This window comes from Jaculus jaculus, chromosome 16, assembly GCF_020740685.1.
Source record: "Jaculus jaculus isolate mJacJac1 chromosome 16, mJacJac1.mat.Y.cur, whole genome shotgun sequence".
In the NCBI taxonomy this organism is placed as follows: domain Eukaryota; kingdom Metazoa; phylum Chordata; class Mammalia; order Rodentia; family Dipodidae; genus Jaculus; species Jaculus jaculus.
Genome location: NC_059117.1, coordinates 20,822,437 through 20,843,520, shown reverse-complemented (window position 1 = coordinate 20,843,520; position 21,084 = coordinate 20,822,437). Strand labels below are relative to the sequence as shown.

Genomic DNA, 21,084 nt, shown 5'->3' with positions numbered 1-21,084 from the left:
TTGTCTGCAAGTCCACGGATTTGAAATTAAACTCACTGGACTATATAAGAATTATATATATGTTCGGCTTCAAGAAAAAAAAATGGGCTTATTTGAGGAGCAAATATGTACACATGTGCCGAAGAGCTAGTTTCTGAATACATTTCTTTGTAATTTTTAACCACCAAGATGATCATTTCAGCTATTTAAACATGAATGAGAAACTGTGCAGTCTGTGGATATCCCTTAGAAACAGAGTAAAAACATCCTCTCTGAATTAGAAAGTGTCATTCTTCCTGCCTCTTAGAAACAGTATTAGGAAACAATAGTTGTAAAAGGCCGTTGACAGCACCTTTGAGTCACAGAAATAAAATTTTATCACAGGACATGGTCCTGTGTAGAGGGGACAGCGCGATCTGAAAAGGATTAGTTGTCAAGAGTGAGGAGATCTTTGTAGAAGCTATGAGCCAGTGGAAGGCTCCTACTGCTCCACGGCCACTGAGGGCCTCTCCTGTCTGCATCTTAGATCCACCTGGTACAGAGACCAATGCAGGCATCTGGCCTCATCTCAGACTAATTAAATTATAACCTGAGAGAGCAGATCAGGCAAGGCATGTTACAAAGCTTCCCTGGTGATTCTTATTTGCAGCCAGGATTAGGCACTGCTTGGCTCTTGTATATACACAGGGAAAGGTTGGGCTCTTAGTCAGCAGGCATCCATTTTGAAAACATACTTTTTATATTTATATCTTACTATCTTAAATTTTATTTTATTATTTCATTTTTGAGAGAGAGAGAGAGAGAGAGAGAGGGAGAGAATGGGCGTATGGACATGCCAGGACTTGAAGGCCAAGCCTGCTGTGAATGAACTCCAGACACACGCGCCCCCTTGTGGCACATATGCGACATTGCGTGCTTGCATCATATGCATCTGGCTTATGTGGGACCTAGAGATTTGAATGTGTGTTCTTAGGCTTGGTAGGCAAGCGCCTTAACCACTAAGCCTTCTCTCTAGCCCTATATCTTACTATCTTTAAATACAGGTATGACTAACATAGTAATTTCCATGGAACTAATAGTGGATAAAGACATTGTCTAGGGCTGGAGAGATGGCTTAGCGGTTAAGCACTTGCCTGTGAAGCCTAAGGACCCCGGTTCGAGGCTTGGTTCCCCAGGTCCCACGTTAGCCAGATGCACAAGGGGGCGCACGCGTCTGGAGTTCGTTTGCAGAGGCTGGAAGCCCTGGCGCACCCATTCTCTCTCTCTCTCCCTCTGTCTGTCTTTCTCTCTGTGTCTGTCGCTCTCAAATAAATAAATTAATTAATTAAAAAAAAAGATATTGTCTAAACAATTCAACAATCTCTAAGGTTGATCGCGTACTCCCAACAAATAGTAAAATATTTCAGAGATGGAAAAAAAAATTAAAGGAAGATGTTTTAGTTATCTTTAGGAAATGTGCAATGTGTCAGAACTTAAAAGTCCTTTCCATTGAGAACCGTCAGGGAAGTAGTATTCTTCCAGATTCAGAATATTTTAATAGCAAAGCTCTTCTTCCATTAAAAAGTAAAACAAAAGCTGTTTAGACTAAAATATAAAATTGGTGCCTCCCCCCCCCCACCATGACTGCTGTTCTCACAACTCATAACCCACAGTGGGATGGGGGCAGGGAGGAGGGAAATGATGGTAAAATATAAAATTACATCATTTAGGAATGAATCAATATTTTCTTGAGTGCCCCTTTTAATAATATGCCTTTAAAAAATACAGCTCTGTAGGTAAGTACCTAATTGTAGCAATCCTCAGGTAGAAACTATTTCTCAACTACTTCTGGGATCTAGGGGAAAGTTGTCCTCGACTTTTCTACAAGTCCACCAACAGTGTTGGCGGGTGAGAGAGGAGGGAGGCAGGGCAAAGGGGAAAGATGTAATGCGCATGCATCAAAGGCTCACACTAGTGACTTCTTGTTTCTGTGCTGGAGAAGGTGACACTGCTTGTGAAAGTTCTCTTCTCTGTTTTTCTTATTCATACCCATAGACCGGACCAGAAGGAGAGGGCCAAGGCCCAGGTTCAGAGTTTCCTGTTCCGTCTGCACATCTCAGCTGTACACTGCAGAGCACACTAAAGATTAGGCTGTCCCCTCGCTTTTAGCACATCACTGACACCTGTGGGCAAGAGAGGCGCCTTGGAAACGTCATTTAGAGAACAAGACACAGCTTATGCTCCTTCCATCTTTTCCTGTAAAGAGCTTAAAGGACACAAAGATAACCAAAATTGAGAGTAAAACCCACAAAAACTCAATTATTCTAAAGGATTTCCAGAAGCGCTTAATAAAAAAAAAAAAATTGACACAATAAGCTGAAAGTCATCAGTCTATTTAAGCTCACAGTATCCTCCAAGAAGAGCAGGGGATGGGTGAGGGCGGGGGAACCTAGTAAATAAGCCTAGCACCGAATAGTAATCAAACCATCAGTAATGCCAACATTTTCTGTGGTGCAGTGTTCAGCTAGGGAAAGAGCTATACTTCTGGGGTGCTCTCACAGTGTCCTGACATGCTGATTTACAAGCTTTGGAACATGACATCGTTCTTTTTATTTTAGAGAGAGAGAGAATTGGCACGCCAGGGCCTCAGCCACTGAAATCGAACTCCAGACGCTTGCGCCACCTAGTGGGCGTGTGAGGCCTTGCACTTGCCTCACCTTTGTGCGTCTGGCTTATGTCGTGGGATCTGGAGAGTCGAACCTGGGTCCTTAGGCTTCGCAGGCAGGCGCCCTATCCGCTAAGCCATCTCTCCAGACCCTTGACATTCTTTTTGGTTCTAGCCCAGAGTACTAGGCTGAGTGCTTCTCTCCCTGTTTGATGCCAAGAACAAGATGCAGGAACCAGTTAAACTGCACGGTCCATCCTTTGTCTCTGCAAACTTCAATCTGGTCAAGGAAATACTTCTTGGCATCCTCCTCGTTCTTCCCCACTGTGAGGGCATCCCGGATATATTCGATGTCCTCTTTGCTTGTTAACTGGGGCATTCCCGTCATCAGCATCATGGAGAACAGGATGATCAGTAGGTTTGTGTGATGACGAAGAGCTAGATAAGCCTTCACGCAGACGTCCTGCGGGAAGCAGAAGAAAAGACTGTTGGTGTTACAAGACACTATGAGCTGAAGAGCTGCGCTTCTCAGCCCTCTGACTAAGATCAACTGCACCATCCAAAGAGATCAGGGCTGTTGTGGAATTCACATGGCCTTACGGCTCATGCAGAGAAGCCATCAGAAAACAAAGTAAGTCTCTGCCCCCTGGTGAAATGACGAGAACACAAAGTCCTTTTGGAATGTGTGACCACTTCTCAGTGTCACTGCATAGCGCCGGGGTGTCCTCAAGAAAGCTAGCTGATTTGCATAGGCCTCATGCTATTTGTTGGTCTATATATCAGACTCTATTTCTCTTCTAGGAAACAGTAGAAATATTCGTAGTCTCTAAAGAGAGAAATGAGTCATTTTTGAACAATATACTGGGATCAATAATTTTTTTTTTGGTTTTTCAAGGTAAGGTTTCACTGTAGCTCAGGCTGACCTGGAATTCATTATGTAGTCTCAGGGTGGCCTCGAACTCACTGTGATCCTCCTACCTCTGCCTCCCAAGCGCTGGGATTAAAGGTGTGCGCCACCACACCTGGCTTGGGATCAATAAATCTTATGTAAGCGAAAGGAATGCTTGTCAAGAGTTAATGAGATACAAAGAAGTGCAGGAAATGTGGTATGAGATTTAGTGACCTATTTTTGTTTTTAACTTTTTGCATTCTAAGACAACAGACGAAGTAGCTTTTCACTATCTGACACTTGAAATTGTAGAGCGAGTTTAGGGATTTTAATACAAATTCCGAATACTGAGTACGAGAGAGAGGACTGTAACGATAAGACCGACGCCTCCCCAAAGGCTTTGGAGCAGGACATGAGGTAAGCATTCCTAGTAGGCAACAAGCATTATTATGCTCTTTAATTCAGTCAGAATTAGGAAAAGTCCTCATAAAATGAGACTAACACAACCTTAACAACAGAATTTGATAGCTTATCAAAACAAGTTAGCTATTACAGACATGGATTTTTAAAATAAAATCCTAAACAATATGCCACACTAACTAGGATTTATTTCCAAATTAAAATATTTGTTTTTTCACCATGCACTATATTAATACACTGTATTAATATCCATTTCTGATTTTTAAAAACATGTGGGCTAGTATGACATTAAAATTTAACAGTGTGTTGGGCTGGAGAGATGGTTTAGCGGTTGAGTGCTTGCCTGTGAAGCCTAAGGACCCTGGTTCGAGGCTTGGTTCCCCAGGTCCCACGTTAGCCAGATGCACAAGGGGGCGCACACGTCTGGAGTTCGTTTGCAGAGGCTGGAAGCCCTGGCGCACCCATTCTCTCTCTCTCCCTCTCTCTGTCTTTCTCTCTGTGTCTGTCGCTCATAAATAAAAAAATTTTAAAAAAAATTTAACAGTGTGAAGAATTATTAGATATTTTCAAAATAGCTCTAAATAAGAAAATGCCAGAGCTGGGCATGGTGGCACACGTCTTTAATCCCAGCACTTGGGAGGCAGAGGTAGGAGGTTCACCGTGAGTTCGAGGCCAGCCTGAGATGACACAGTGAATTCCAGGTCAGCCTGGGCTAGAGTGAGACCCTACCCCGAAAAACAAAACAAAACAAAACAAAACAAAACAAAACCAAACCAGAGGATCAAGTACCAGAACAAAAAAATGAAATATAAAACCAAGGGCTGCCGAGATGGCTAGGTAGTTAAGATGTTTGCCTGCAAAGCCTAACAATCCAGGTTTGATTTCCCAGTACCCACATAAAGCCAGATGCACAAAGTGGTGCACGCATCTGGAGTTTATTTACAGAGGCCGGAGGCCCTGGCATGCCCATTCTCTATTTTCTCTTTCTGTCTTTCTTCTCTCTCTATCCTTTTGCAAATAAATACATAAAAATATCTAACAAATAATAAAAAAAGAAAAATAAAATCAGTTATGTGAAGCTAAAGCTATTGGAATGACAGGATTGTCTTCCTGGATCACTGAGGGATAAAAATTCAAATATTATTGTCACTAGTTTGTAATAAATTATCTTCCTATAAAAACTAACAAATACAGTGATGTAAATAGAAGCTACCCGCTGGTAAGTATTATGAAAAAAAGATGCTGTGAATGAAAACAAGAACATTATACCTAGAACCAACACATACACAAGACCACATGCAAGCTATATTAAGAAAATGTAGGGCTGGAGAGGTGGCTTAGCAGTTAAGGTGCTTGCCTGCAAAGCCAAAGGACCACAGTTTGATTCCCCAGTACCCATGTAAGCCAGATGCACAAGATGGCACATGCATCTGGAGTTCGTCTGCAGTGGCTGGAAGCCCTGTCATGCCAATTTTCTCTCTCTCTCAGCCTCTTTCCCTCTCTCAAGTAAATAAATTTTTAAAAAAGGAAATGTAAAACTTTATGGAGTCGCGTGAAAGCAAACTTTTTTGTGGCACTGGGATTGACCCTAGGATGGCATGCATACTGTCACTGAGCTATATCCCTTACTATGAGGACGATTTGAGTACATGAATGAACATAGCAAGCGCCTCGTAGATAAAACTGCTCATTACTAAAATGTGAAAAGTAAACTCTGACTAATCTATCAACAAAGTTCAGTAAAAATTCTTATTGGATGTTTAAATGTGGGTATGGTTTTAAGTTCATCCAGCATGGCTGGGGCCCAAGGAGGAGGATGTTTTGAAAAAGCACAGCAATGAAAACCAGTGTTTGCTGTAACAGATATTAAAACACTTTGTAAAACTATCATATCAAAGAGCAGTGATAAATCATATCTATTGCTTTCTGCAGAAGACACGTTTTCAAGAATAGAACTAAAAGCACAGAGACACTACTAAGTGAATAATAAATATGAACAATATCAAGGCAACTTCTCAAATCAGCTGGGAAAAGATCTATTACTTAATACCTGGGGCTTGGGTAATTGGTTCATTATTTGAAAGAAAAGTCAAGCTAATTTTTTTACTCCATTAGATATGCCAAATAAATTTCAGATGGACCAAAGATTTAAGTGTAAAAGGGACAAATATTTAACTAATATGGACTGAGAACACTCTTTAGAAAGAAGAGAGAAAAGATGGAGAAAATATACAGATGTAAGTACTTTTGAAAAAAAAAGCTAAAAGTAATTATTAACAGGTAATGCCAAAAGAAGACATATTTGCAACATGACAGATTGCCTTTCTAGCACAGGCCTCATAATAGTTCTTACAAATCCATAAGAAATGAGACAAACTGGCTAAAGTACAAGTAGAAGTGAGAATTCACATTATAATACATAAAATATGCAACTTCATTAGTAATCAAGTAAAACATAAAATGGAAACATTGATTTGTACGTGTAAAATTTCATTTTCAGTTGTTTGTTTTGAAACAGGGTCTCTTATAGCCCAGGATGGCCTCCAACTAATATAGCCAAGGATGAGCTGGAACTTCTGATCTTCCTGTCTCTACTTCCCCAGTACTCAGATTATAGGTGAGCACTGCCATGCCCGGATTATGCAGTGCTGGGGACTCAACCAGGCCTTTGTATATGCTGGGTTGCTCTACCAACTGAGTAGCCACAAAATCTACCTTCACAGCACGACATGCTCTTTATTATTATTATTATTTTTTAATTAATTAATTTATTTATTTGAGAGCAACGGACACAGAGAGAAAGACGGATAGAGAGAGAGAGAGAGAATGGGCGCGCCAGGGCTTCCAGCCTCTGCAAACGAACTCCAGACGTGTGCGCCCCCTTGTGCATCTGGCTAACGTGGGACCTGGGGAACCGAGCCTCGAACCAGGGTCCTTAGGCTTCACAGGCAAGCGCTTAACCGCTAAGCCATCTCTCCAGCCGTATTATTATTATTTTGAGAGAGAAAGAGGGAGAGGGAGAGGGAGAGGGAGAGGGAGACAGAGAATGGGCACATCAGGACCTTCAGCCTGCAGTGAACAAACTCCAGACACTTGTCTCCCCTGGTGCACATGTACAACATCGTGGGCTGGTATCCCTGTGTGTCTTGCTATGTGGGACCTGGAGATCTGAACATGAGTTCTTAGGCTTTGCAGACAAGAGCATTAACCACTGAGCCACCTCTCCAGCCCCTCACTCAGTTTAAAAATATAATACCCATTCATCTATCATAGCTAATGGAAATGGGAATGGGTATAAGTCTAGTAGCAGACCACTTGATAACATACACCCTCAACTTCAGGATGCTTATAGGTGTGATAGAGCTTAACTGCGGCAGTCACATGATACATCTGTCAAAACTTGCTCAACCATACACCTAAGCAGGGTTAAATGTGACTCAGACTATGAAAAATGTGACATACGTACATGGTTTTTACCCGGCCCTGTGCTAGAAAAAAAATCGAACTTAAAAAATGGCAGTGCTCTAGCAATTTAGCTATAGAAGAAAGTTCATCATTTAGAACATCATTTAAAATAATGGCAGCTGGGTGGGAGAGATAACTTAGTGGTTAAGGCCCTTGGCTGCAAAGCCAAAGGACCCAGGTTCGATTCCCCAGGACCCATGTAAGCCATATACACAGGTGGCGCATGTATCTGGAGTTTCTTTGCTATGGCTGAAGGCCCAGGTGCTTCCCCCATTCTCTCTATATCTGCCTTCCTTTCTGTCTCTCTCAAATAAATAAAAAATATTTTTTTAGAAAGAATACAGAAAAACATGGCAACTTCAATGTGTTACATTGGAGATCGACTAGAAGAAGGTTTGTGAAAACTTTAGTTACATGCTCTGAAACTATGAGAATGACACTGGAGAAGAATATTTGCTGGTACAAAGATATTAAACAACATCTTCCCCTTTTGATCAACTAACGTAACATACTTACATGGAAAAAAATACAATCACACAGATCAAAATGTTTATGGTTTGCTTTGGTTTTTCTTTTTCACTTTTAGATGACCTTCTCTGTATGTATGAGTCACTTTTCTCATCACTGTGACAAAGTACCTGACAGAAGCAACGTAAGGAAAGGATTTATTTTGGCTCGTGGTTTCAGAGGGTCACAATCATGGCAGAGGAAGCAGGACGGAGCGATGGCCCGAGGCAGCTGCTGCTGCTTTGCTCCACGGAGGCTGCGAAGCAGAGAGCTCACGTTGGAGCCAGAAGGGGACACACCTTTCAACATCCCTCATCTAGCGACAGGTACGTGTCTTTTGGTCAGTCCCCACATCGCAGGGCTTCCACGACCTCCCAAAGCAGTGCCACCAGCTGAATAACCAAGCGTCCAAACACGAGTTAGTGGGGGACAGTTCAGACTGGAAGCTGACAGTGTCTCGAATGCATGTGAAAGAGTCATTGCAGTGGCAACCGAAGGTCAGGTCTGTGTCACACTGGCTTGGGGACATATCACCCATATCCCATGGACTATGCTGACATCCTCTCAGTGGGGCAATCTATATAAAATGTCAGGCCATAGAAAGAGGCAGAGAGTGAGGTGCCCTTGACTTTGCATCACTCCTCTGTTCACCATGGCAGGAGAAACCAACAGGCTTGAAGTCCATTTGGACTGCTCCTACCGCAGCCCAGGCTTCCGGTGACCCCTGGCGGCAGCCCTGGTACATCAGCGCACTTGCATTCTTAATGACTCCACTGATGTCTGCAAATCATTTCCTTTGCTATCCAACCCACGGAGGCATCTCGTGTTTCTTGCTAATTACAGAGGCTAAGTGCTGGCTTCACCTTGGGTTACAGTCTCATTAATGTGCCAACTCTTGCGATTCTCATACAGGCTTAGGGGGATGTCTTTTGATTTTGAATCAGAGTATAAACTGATTTTTGACTAATTTTTTTAATCCTTCTACACACTGGGAGAGGGTGCTCTCGGCAAATCTGTAGTGTGAGCCCAGTGTGGGGGGGTCAATCTTTTCTTAATGGAAAAATTTGAAGGAGGAAAAGTAACTGAGGCAAATTTATTAACCCACCAGTCCATAGGTGCTCAGTAAATCCATTTAGATGACAACATTGGGATTCAATGATCCATGTTCTATGTCCCGTTCCCCTTGGAGGCTGTCTCACACAGATGAGTCTATTATTATATTTTGATGAGCTTTAGAGATGGGACCCAAGGTCTCACCCATGCTTGGCAAGGGCTCGCTACCACTGAGGAGCATGCCTGGCCTAGAGTGATTTTGGCTCTAACTTAGACTGCTTCTGATTTTCACACACAGTCTCTTCCATCAGAATGAAATATCTGGGCTGGAGAGATGGCTTAGCATCTGTTTGCCTGTGAAGCCCAAGGACCCCAGTTCAATTCCCCAGGACCCATGTAAATCAGATGCACAAGGGGGTGGGCGTGTTTGGAGTTCCTTTGCAGTGGCTACAGGCCCTGATAGGCCCATTCTCTACCCTCTCCCCCTTCTGTATCTGCCTCTTTCTTTCTCTCCCTCTGAAATAAATAAATAGAATTAAAAAAAAAAAAAAAGAAATATCCTATCCCAATTTAACTGCACGCCCCACACTTGTAAGATAAAACATCCAGGTTTGGGCTGGGCGCTTAGGCTTTGGAGACTGAGTATAGATTTGGTCAGTAGTGTGATCAGCTGCTCAGAATGTGGCTTTACTATGGATAAGCCATCTTATTAACTAACAGAGAACTCTCTTAACTTCTTGGACCCAGTCTCTCCATCTGTAGAATGAGAACAGTATTAATAACAAGAAGACTCACTCCACATGTCACATGTCTGTAGTAAGACTGAAGGGCTAAGTGGCTCGTTTCTCCTGTGAAAGGCTGCAGGCATCAAACACACACTTCTCAGCGCTAAGAGCACCCCGTTCCCATGCAGCATGCCTATCCAGACGACTCCTCACACAGTTCAGGGCTGCAGGCCTGGGTGGCTGGGAGTGAGGGCTGAGCCTCGGTCCGTCTTCATGCTCACCCACTGCGGAGGGGCAAACAGGACCACACCGAGGGCAGCTACGGCACCCCCTGTGCTCGGAGGGCCGTGATTGTGCCCGCCGCACTCACTCAACCCTGCGAGCTTCATTTCTGTCCTTTGCACCCAGTGACTGTGTAAGTGAGTGGGCGCTGGCCACGCTGCTTCGGGTTGGAGGTCTGCGGTTTGAAGGCCTATAAGGATGTTGCTGAGGGGAAAACCCAGAATGCAGAAGGGACGAGATGTCCAAACTGAAGTTTCCTTTCTGCCACCACTTCCCGTTGCCAGCCTCACACCTTCCCAACTGGCCGTCAGAAATTTTGCAATATTGAATAGAGAAGGGGCAAAAAAGTATCTGATATAGGGGACTTGATTTAATGTACTTGCTAATGAAGGAAACGTTATTCTTATTAATGCCATTCTTGGAACACTCTCCATTAGTGGCTAATGAATAGCTTGAACCTATGTAGTACATCTACTCCTGATTTCATTGTGGATTTAAATGCCTTAATTATAGTGTCTAAAGGACAGAAAGAAAGGGTTATTTTTACAAGCCACCATCTCCACAGATCTTGGAAACAAAAGAAGCCATCACCACTCAGGCCCCAAAGTTGGACTTGACTCACTAACTTCCCCAACTAACAGTTCACTGCACTGAGAACATGGCTTAGCGGTTAAGCGCTTGCCTGTGAAGCCTAAGGACCCCGGTTCGAGGCTCGGTTCCCCAGGTCCCACGTTAGCCAGATGCACAAGGGGGCGCACGCATCTGGAGTTCGTTTGCAGAGGCTGGAAGCCCTGGCGCGCCCATTCTCTCTCTCTCCCTCTCTCTGTCTGTTGCTCTCAAATAAATAAATAAATAAATAAATTTAAAAAAAATGATGTTTGCAGGCCGTCAGCTACTTCTTAGCCACTGAGAAGCTACTTTCAACTGTCCAGGGTCACATGGAATACTTTTTGTAGCAATGAAAATCCTCCTCCCTTCTCTAGAAATGAAGTGGAAATGATGTGTCACCATACATCCTCACAAAAATGAAGAAGTAACGTACGGGCCGTGAAACAGACAGTCCAGGGAAAGATTCTCAGGCAGGGTGAGGAGAAAGAGAGAGAGAGACTAACTCCCAAATACTCATCAATTAAAAAATGTTCCTGGGGGCTGGAGAGATGGCTTAGCGGTTAGGGCACTTGCCTGCAAAGCAAAAGGACCTTGGTTCGGTTCCCCAGGACCCATGTAAGCCAGATGCACAAGGGACACATGCATCTGGAGTTAATTTTCAGTGGACAGAGGCCCTGGAGTGCCCATTCTCTCTCTCTCCCTCTTTCCCTCTCTCAAATAAATAAATAAAAAATAAAAAAAATATTAAAGAAGTTCCTGTCCACTTACTTTTCCTCAATAGTAAAGTGGCCTCTGTCTGCTAAAGAGACACAGTGTAGAAAAAGAAATAAGGGCTGGAGAGATGGCTTAGCGGTTAAGCACTTGCCTGTGAAGCCTAAGGACCCCGGTTCGAGGCTCGGTTCCCCAGGTCCCACGTTAGCCAGATGCACAAGGGGGCGCACGCGTCTGGAGTTCGTTTGCAGAGGCTGGAAGCCCTGGCGCGCCCATTCTCTCTCTCTCCCTCTATCTGTCTTTCTCTCTGTGTCTGTCGTTCTCAAATAAATAAATTAAAAATTAAAAAAAATTTTTAAAAAGAAAAAGAAATAATTCTGTCCAAGGCAAAGTATATTATGTATTTTTAAAAGTAAAAGTCAAGGCATTGGCCAGCCAATATCTTCAGGAGTTGTTTTGGCAAATGAATGAGGGTTGTTGATGAGTCACCCTAACAATTCAGAAACAAGCGCTCTCTGTTAAGTCTGACAGAAGAGGGGATCCAATACTTGACCATGCATTCATTGAGTTTGCATTAGGAGTGTTTTGTTTTTCAATTTTTATTTCTTTACTTTTTAAATAAATATTTTACTTATTTGACAAAGAGAGAGAAAGAGAGAGAGAGAGAGACATAGAGAGAATGGGAACTCCAGGGCCTCCAGCCACTACAAACAAATTTCAGATGTGCTACCTTGTGCATCTGGCTTATATGGGTCCTGGGAAATTGAACGTGGGTGCTTTGGCTTTGCAGGCAAGTGCCTTAATCACTAAGCCATCTCTCCAGGCCCTCAGTGGGGTTACTGACATCTACCATGAGTTACGAATGCAACATTCAGTCATCGTGGGGCGGGGGGAGGGCAATGCCTCTGGATGCTCCTTCCCACCCTGAATTGGGAATTTTATATTCATGGACCTAAAAATGATTCTCAGACACGCTGTTTGCCAGGAAAAGGGATATGTTGCTAGCTTCTCAAATACTTAGGTAAAAACTCATTAGAAGCATAAAAGCTATAATTAAACCATTCTACTTTAGTCAATATCTGAATAGTGTGTGAGTGTGTATGTATCTTTGAGCTTTGTTGCAGTAGGGAGTTGAGGTGAGTTGTTTGGATATATGAATAAAAACAACACAAGTTAGAGATGGAAGGAATAAAGAACTGGAATAACAGAAATGATTCACAACAGGCTGGGAAAAGAAACTAGTTTAAAACAAACCCTATATATTTGCAAAGGGTGGTCTTTAGCTATGTCTTAGGTCAAAAGGAAACTCGGATCTATTTTCCCATCCAGTATTTGCAATAACAAAAAGTGATTTTTTTTTTTTTTTTGTTTTTTTGAGGCTACTAGGGTCTCACTCTGGCTCAGGCTGACCTGGAATTCACTATGTAGTCTCAGGGTGGCCTCGAACTCACAGTGATCCTCCTACCTCTGCCTCCCGAGTGCTGGGATTAAAGGCGTGCGCCACCATGCCTGGCTCAACAAAAAGTGATTTTTTTAAAAGATAGTTCTGGGCTGGAGAGATGGCTTATCAGTTAAGGTGCTTGCCTGCAAATCCTAAGGTCTTATGTTTGACTCTCCAGGTCCCACGCAAGCCAAACACACAGGGGCACAAGTGTGCAAGGCCGCACATGCGCAAAAGGGGTGCACGTGTCTGGAATTCGAATGCAGTGGCTGGAGGCTCTGATGTGCCAATCTTCCCTCCCTCTTGCTCTCTTTCTCTCTCTCTCTCTCTCTCATAAAAAAAAAAGAAGGCCAGTCTGTTGGGCTTGCCTCAAAAAAAGAAAAAAAAAAAGGGAGATAGTACTGCTTTTATAGAAAGTGAGACCAACAGAAATATCACAAGAGGACATTTATGGAGAATGTACTTTGTAAGATGACAAGCATCATGCTCTCAATGTTCTTAGAGTAGACAGAACAATCCTTTAAGAGAAACTAAACATCAAGAGAATAGCATACATTGATCAGTTATTTGCAATTAGTACTTAAAAGTGGTTTAGGGCTAGAGAGGTGGCTTAGCAGTTAAGGTGCTTGCCTGCAAAGCCTCAGGACCCATGTTCAACTCTCCAGATCCCATGTAAGTCAGAGGCACAAAGGTGAGGTGAACACAAGGCTGCACATGCCCACTAGGTGGCGCAAGCACCTGGAGTTTGATTGCAGCAGCTTGAGGCCCTTGTGCACCAATTCTCTCTCTCTCTCTCTCTAAAATAAAAGTAGATAAATAAATAAAAGTGCTCTAGAACCTTGGGCATGGAAGAATGTTCCATGCTGGTGGATTAACCCATAAATCCAGTCCATGGCCATCCCTTCACTTGTAGATTCTATATTTTTCAGAATACTGATTGAATTCAAGAAGCAGAATCAAATCCTAACAATGTGACAACCCCACTGGAATGTTTACCTGTGGGAAGGAAACTTCACGATGGCACAGTCAAGCCCCTCCCCCTTGCTGCACACATTTTGCCAGGATGGACAGCATGAGAGATGTGGGTTACTCAGTCTTCATTCTGGGGTGGACGAGGCTAAGGCTGACCTAGTTAGTTGGACACAGCGCCAATCCCCAAGAGGGAATTTGTTGTCAGCTCTGCACATTATGTATAAGGTGACAGATGGACTTGACCTATAATAGGCCTTAATTAGGGTAATTTGTGGCTCACCAGTTGAGATCCAAATGACTTCTTTGCTCAGTCTTTGCATCCTAATCCAGCCTATGGACTTGAAAAAAAAATTCTCCTCAAGGTAGGGTCTCACTCTAGCTCAGGCTGACCTGGAATTCACTATGTAGTCTCAGGGTGGCCTCGAGCTCACGGTGATCCTCCTACCTCTGCCTCTCAAGGGCTGGGATGAAAGGTGTGTGCCACCACGCCAGGCCCATGGACTTTATTTTTTTTAAGCTTGATGTTTACTTCCTTCCTCATTGCAATTCTGCAGCATACTCCACAGAGACTCGTGTTCCATCCAGATTGGGTGACTGTTCGTTTTGTTCCCGAGTACCGATCGTATGCACTTTTCGACTTCATGCTGTTCTTTGTGCTTGAATATCCTTTCCCCTCCCACATCCACCTGACAAAATGAAATTGAATTCAGCCCTCAAGGCCCAGTAAAATCCCTTCCTTCCCCAACGAGCCCTTTTCTCTCTTCCAGAGCAGTATTAATGGCTCCCTCTACAAAGCACTCTCGTACATTCTTCACACGAAGTTTCCCCAGGACGGGGAGTCGTGTGTGTCTTTCCTCTCCTCTGCCGCTCCCTGAGGCCTCTGCCCTGCTTCGCCTGCTGTGCCAAAAAGCATCGTGTTTGGCGCCCTGTGAAACAGTGGATGAAAGCTTCATGCGAAGAAGCCAAGCTCGGGCTTAGGCAAGGCTCTCTGCGTTAAAGAACACCAGGAACTGGAGAACGGTAGTCAAGGGGGCGTACGCTGCAAAGATGTCTAGCCTCTTCTGGAGCAATATGTGACCCTTTGTGCCTGGCACAGCTCCCGAAACTGGGAAGGGATTTAAGTGCATGTTGCCTCGGTGGCGTGGTTCGCATGTGGTGAGCAGTGCTTGGGGACTCCAACCAGACGGGACAGGCTGCCAAGACATCCCAGGCGGCAGGATATAGGTTCACATGCATGAAGACTTCCATACAAAGGAAGAGGAGACAGAGAGAGCAGAGAAGGATAGGATGGCAAGGTGACCACAGTTCCCAGGGGAGTGTCAGGTGGAAAGGTCCCTATGCTTCCCGTGGCTGCGTGGAGGGAGGGCAGTTAAGTCTCCAGTGAGACAGAGTCAAGAGGGGCCAGTGTCCAGTCCAGCAGGTAGGTTGAAGCCATCTCTGTGCGAACAACCTGAGAGTCAAGCGTAGTGCCGGACGCTCGCAGAGACAGATGTCAGTTGAGAACCCATAGGTTCTTACACCCATCCTGAGTCAGGGCTCTGTCCAGAGACTGGGCACGCGCTGGGCCTGCAGGCTAGAGGTTGGTGCAGCCTGGCATGGGACCAACACTGCAGGTGTTAGACACGGGGCATGGCCCAGTAAAACTGGCAAGAAGGGGGCTGGAGAGATGGCTTAGCGGTTAAGCGCTTGCCTGTGAAGCCTAAGGACCCCGGTTCGAGGCTCGATTCCCCAGGACCCACGTTAGCCAGATGCACAAGAGGGCGCATGCATCTGGAGTTTGTTTGCAGAGGCTGGAGGCCCTGGCACGCCCATTCTCTCTCTCGCTCTCTATCTGCCTCTTTGTCACTCTCAAATAAATAAATCTAAAAAAAAAAAAAAAAAAAGAACAGTTGGACTTAAAAAAAAAAAACTGGCAAGAAAACTTCAATCAGCCTATATGAAAATTATATAACCCACAGGCTCCAGCCCTCCTAGGAAATGCTTTTTAACAGTGACATCTAGGGGCAGGCGCCTTTTAGCTATACTCCTCAAATTACCTTCTTTGCACAAATGTGATTGTGAACATTATTTGGCTCCTTGATGATCAGTGTTAAGAAGGCATATTTTCTCCGTGCCTGCTATGGGCAAAGAACATCTTTGTTCATAAAAGAAGTTGTCTTTGCCCCTTGAAGACTGTCTGGTATGGAACATATAAACCCACATATATCTTATACAATAGGTTTTTTTTTTACATCCTATTCTCTGGGTATAGACCACTGCCGTGCTCGTGGCAGAGGGAAAAAGTAACATTCATCGCCGTAAACAAATCACAAAATCACGAGCAGCCACCCTCTGACACACCCATCTTGGCATTATTTAACAAAACACTAGATTTCGGGCTGGAGAGATGGCTTAGCACTTAAGGCACCTGCTTGCAAAGCCAAAGGACCCAGGTTTAATTCACCAGGACCCATGTAAGCCAGATGCACAAGGTGGCACATGCCTTTGGAGCTCCTTTGCAGCGGCTAGAGGCCCTGGTGCACCCATTCACTCTCTGCCTCTTTCTCTCAAGGAAATAAATAATAAAAAAATATAAATTATTTTAAAAAAAACATTAGATTTCACAATGCAGTTTGTTTCTTCATTAATATGTGAATGCGTTGTGTTGTTATCTACTTTGTGAGGCTTATCAGCTCCCATTTGATGGTGATTTGCCAATATGTACCTGACTTCCTCGCTCACCAGCCCGCAGGGGACAATGCACGGCAGGGAGGAAGGACATCCTGGAGGTGATCCAGGCGACACAACTCCCCCTTATGCAGGAATCTCCCCCACCTTCATCTCTCCCTTTCACTTAGCACATATCCTCCAAAGTGTTTACTGCGTCCTGCCACCCCCCCCCCAGGGGGTTGGAGGGACCCAGGACACATGTGCCCCTGCTGCACAGAGCCTGCTGTCTGGCAAGGGAAGAGACAAACAGCGAGCAACAGATAACCACGGTAAACTGTCATGTGTCATGGACGAAATGCGTGAGACCAGATGGGTGGGGCAAAAGATAACAGGAGGGACGGACGGGAGAAGTCATCTCTGAGCAATGACATTTAAGTCATTCAAGGGGAAGGGAGGTCCCTCTGAGTGGAAGGCTGGAGCAGTCACACACAACAGCATGGTGGGAAATGTGAGAAAAGACTAGGATGTCATAAGGATGAGGGGACTGCTGTGGCCGGAGGGGACAGGGAGGCAGGACACAAGTCTGCAGGCCCTGCTTAGATTGTATTCAAAGTAATAAGATCTCATTGCATGGAATCTGGTGAGACTTCCTCAGTTTGAAATAAGGCCCCTCTCTCCCTGCCTTCCTTCCAGTAGGTCTTGATGCACAGTTCAGGCTGGTCTCTGATGGACAGCTCTCCTTCCTCAGCCTTCCATGTTTTCCTAAATTCAGTTTTTAAACAAATTTGGCCCATTTCTGACCTTTTAAAAGATAAATATGACTTAACAGGAGGAAGGAAAAGTAGTGGCCTGTTGACAGCGTTCTCTTTGGAAGGTAAGACAATAGCATTTTGCTATCTTACAGATATTTTAAGAATATTTTGCTTTTCATTTTTAAGAACAAGCACTTACTATTTTTAAATTTAGGAAACAAAAGCCAATGCATGTCTTATTAAGTAAAAATGAAGGGACAGGGCTGGAGAAATGGCTTAGTGGTTAAGGTGCTTGCCTGTGAAGCCTAAGGACCCAGGTTCGATTCCCCAGGACCCATGTAAACCAGATGCACAAGGTGGCACATGCATCTGGAGTTCATTTGCAGTGGCTGGATGCCTTGGAGCACCCATTCTGTTTCTATCTGCCTCTTCCCCTCCCTCTTAAATAAATAAATATGAATAAGAAAAATTAAAAAAAACTCTCCTCCATTAGAGAATTTCTAAGTATTTGTGCATTATATACCTTCATAGCTACTCACTGAAGTTTAAAGTAAAGTTGTATGAACTAAATTGCCAGTGGGTTAAATACTTGACTTTGTACAAAAAACAAAATCTCCTTAGTCGGGGTAAAGTGAAAAGTGCTGATGCTAAAACAGACCTGTTTAGCCCCTGAGAGCAGGATATCACCCCAGGGAACGACAGAGGCTCTTAGGTTCATGTGTGTCCCTTGGTTTTGTATTTTTCTTTTTCTTTTTTTAAAATTATTTATTTATTTATTTATTTGAGAGTGACAGACACAGGGAGAAAGACAGATAGAGGGAGAGAGAGAGAGAATGGGCGTGCCAGGGCTTCCAGCCTCTGCAAACGAACTCCAGACGCGTGCGCCCCCTTGTGCATCTGGCTAATGTGGGACCTGGGGAACCGAGCCTCGAACCGGGGTCCTTAGGCTTCACAGGCAAGCGCTTAACAGCTAAGCCATCTCTCCAGCCCGGTTTTGTATTTTCTGTCTAATCTTCGCTGGTCCTGAAGTCTCCCAGTATTCTAGAAGTTACCTATGTATGACAGAGGGACAAAGCCTTCCCCTTTCAGTTCCCTTATTTTCATCCCCAAGCCTCTGCCACCATGGGTTTCTATCCTTTGTGGAGAAAGCTCACTTCACCCCCCAACAAAAAGTGGGTCAGCTTTTCTCCGCTCTCTCTAGCAAGTTGTTCATATGTGCTATGCGATTAATCAGCCTTATCAGATATCAAAGTTAGTGAGTCGCCGGAGTGTGCACAACACGGCCCAGTTTGCCTGAACATGGCAACTCCGTGACACGAGCAAGATTCTGAGACACTGCTGATGGGCTTCAGAGCCTGCTGGTCCTAAGGTTTAAGGAATTTTAATTCCAATAGGGAACATACGGTCAAGAAACAGAAAATCCCGGATTAGTAGTAGGAGAAAGGAAGGGAAGAAGAAAGAAGAGAAAGAAAATGCAAAAAGGAACGCTCAAGGTCGGAGTTGAATGATGAAGTTCTGCTGGCATGTGGAAACTGTGGAAAGTCCTCAATGCATAATTTCCCTCGCTGGTGGCCGAGGGGAGTAGAGAACCAGGGGAAGTGAGCGCAGAGGAGGGGAAAGAAGGAACAGACAACAGCTGGAGGAGGGCTCCGCTTGCTCTTCTCCCAGAACAGGCTACTTTGTCATGTTTTATATCGTGTATGAGACTCCATCTCAAAACCAGTTTCTCAGATGAAATTGGAAGCACTCAGGGGGCTATGGCTGTAGCCCAAAACAGTTTCTCAACGTAAAGTTTGCTAAGTATGAGCACGCAGTGAGCTGTGTCACTGCGGAGACTGGCTGACTGAGTCTCTGCAGTGGCCTGAGCGGGGCTAATCGCTCTGCATTTGTCACTGAAGAATGCTAGCTCTGAGACATGCCTTAGTGGTTAAAGTGCTTGCCTGCAAAGCCAAAGGACCCAGGTTCGAGTCCCCCAGGACCCACATAAAGGCAGATGTACAAGATGGCATCTGGATGTACAAGATGGCATTTGCAGGGGCTGGAGGCCCTGGCATGCTAATTGTCTCTCTCCCCCTCTCCCCCTCTTTCTGGCAAATAAATAAATAAAATATAGAAAAAGAATGCCAGCTCTGCTTGGAGATGTGCAGGTGGCTCCGACAGATGCTCTCTCTGGTATTGCCCTTGCCAGCCCAGGCTATTGCCAGAGGCTTGAGCCGTGGGGTTGCCAGATCTTTGCTAGGAATTTCCAGAACTGTGAGCTAAATATAAATTGTTTCTTCATGAAAAATAAAAATATGTAAATAATCCCAAGAAAAGCTACATGAGGTCATAGTCTCTCTTTGGAGACAAAGAAAGTGAGGTCTGGAAAGAGAATGAACTGCCGTCTCACACACAGCTATCAAGCAGTAGGGATCCAAACCCAAGTCAGCCTCCTCCATCCAAAGACCACCTTTTGGATCTCATCCTCTGGGAGGATGATCATAGACACTTAAAATGTAGGCCTCTCTTCCTAAACACAGGTAATGCAAGGAACAGCATAATTCACAAAGGTGTGTTTTGGGTGGTACACAATGTGTTGATGTCTCTTGAGAGAGAGAAGCTATAGTGGCTTAAGAAGTAAGCTTTGAGGACTGGGGAGATGGGTCAGTGGTTAAAGACACTTCCTTGTGAAACATGATGGCCTGGGTTCAATTCCCCAGCACCCATGTAAAGCCAGATACACAAAGTGGTACCTGCACCTAGAATTACTCTGCAGTGGCTAGAGGCCCCAGAGCGCTCATTCTCTCTGTCTCTCTTCTATCTCTCTCTCTCTGCCTGCAATTAAATAAATATTTTTTTAAAAAGTGAAATTCAGGCTAGACAGATGGCTCTGCAGTTAAGGTGTTTGCTTGCAAAGCCTGATAGCCTAGGTTATATTTCCCAATACCCATGTTAAACCAAATGAACAAAGGGTAGCATGCACCTGGAGTTTATTTGTAGCAGCAAGGGGCTTTGGCATGCCATTTCTTTCTCTCTTTCTTTCTTTCTTTCTTTCTTTTTCTTCCTTCCTTCCTCTCTTTCTCCTTCCTTTCTCTCTCTCTCTTTCTGTCTTCATCTTTCTTTCTTCCTTTCTCTCTCATTCTGCAAATAAATAAATAAAAAATAATAAAAATTGAAATTCTTCTTTGAACCATTTCTCTCTTCTAGAAAGTTATCAAAACATTCAATGTTTGGGGCTGGAGAGATGGTTCAGTGGCTAAAGGCACTTGTTTGTAAATTGTGATGGCCTGGGTTCGATTCCCCAGAACCCATGTAAATCTGGCTGCACAAAGTGGCTGGAGTTCCTTTGTAGTGGCAGAAGGCTCTGCACACCCATTCCCCTCCCATCTCTCTGTCTCATTCTCTGTGTCTCTGTTTCTCTCTCAAATAAATAATTAAATAAAATATTTTAATTCAAATTTTTAAAATATTTTATTTATTTATTTTTGTTTTTTAAGGTAGGGTCTCACTTTAGCCCAGGCTGACCTGGAATTCACTATGTAGTCTCAGGGTGGCCTCAAACTCACAGCAATCCTCCTATCTCTGCCTCCTGAGTGCTGGGGTTAAAGGCGTGTGCCATCACTCCTGGCTCTATTTTATTTATTTATTTGAGAGAGAGTAAGAGAGATAGAGAGAAAGAAAGAGGCAGATAGAGAGAAAATGGGCATGTCAGAGCCTACAATGGCTCACTTTCCTTAGATGCCTTTCTTCAATATTAAAAAAATATTGTTTATTTTTATTTATTTATTTGAGAGCGACAGAGAGGGGGAGAGAGAGAGAGAGAGAGAGAGAGAGAGAGAGAGAGAGAGAGAGAGAGAGAATGGGTGTGCCAGGGCCTCCAGCCACTGCAAAGGAACTCCAGATGCGTGTGCCCCTTGTGCATCTGGCTAACGTGGGTCCTGGGGAATCGAACCTCCAACCGGGGTCCTTAGGTTTCACAGGCAAGCGCTTAACCGCTAAGCCATCTC

At 44.3% G+C, this 21,084-nt stretch overlaps 1 protein-coding gene across 4 annotated transcripts in view; it reads right to left on the bottom strand.

Annotated features, from left to right (window-relative positions):
- Window positions 1-2,359: 2,359 nt before the first annotated feature.
- Pik3cg (phosphatidylinositol-4,5-bisphosphate 3-kinase catalytic subunit gamma) overlaps window positions 2,360-21,084 on the bottom strand; it is a 39,826-nt gene continuing 21,101 nt past the window's right edge. For all 4 annotated transcript variants that reach the window (XM_004652880.3, XM_045135929.1, XM_045135928.1 and 1 more), the window contains exon 11: window positions 2,360-3,086. In XM_004652880.3, the coding sequence (XP_004652937.1) occupies window positions 2,808-3,086 (279 nt within the window). In that variant the 3' untranslated portion in view covers window positions 2,360-2,807. The remainder of the gene's footprint in view (window positions 3,087-21,084) is intronic.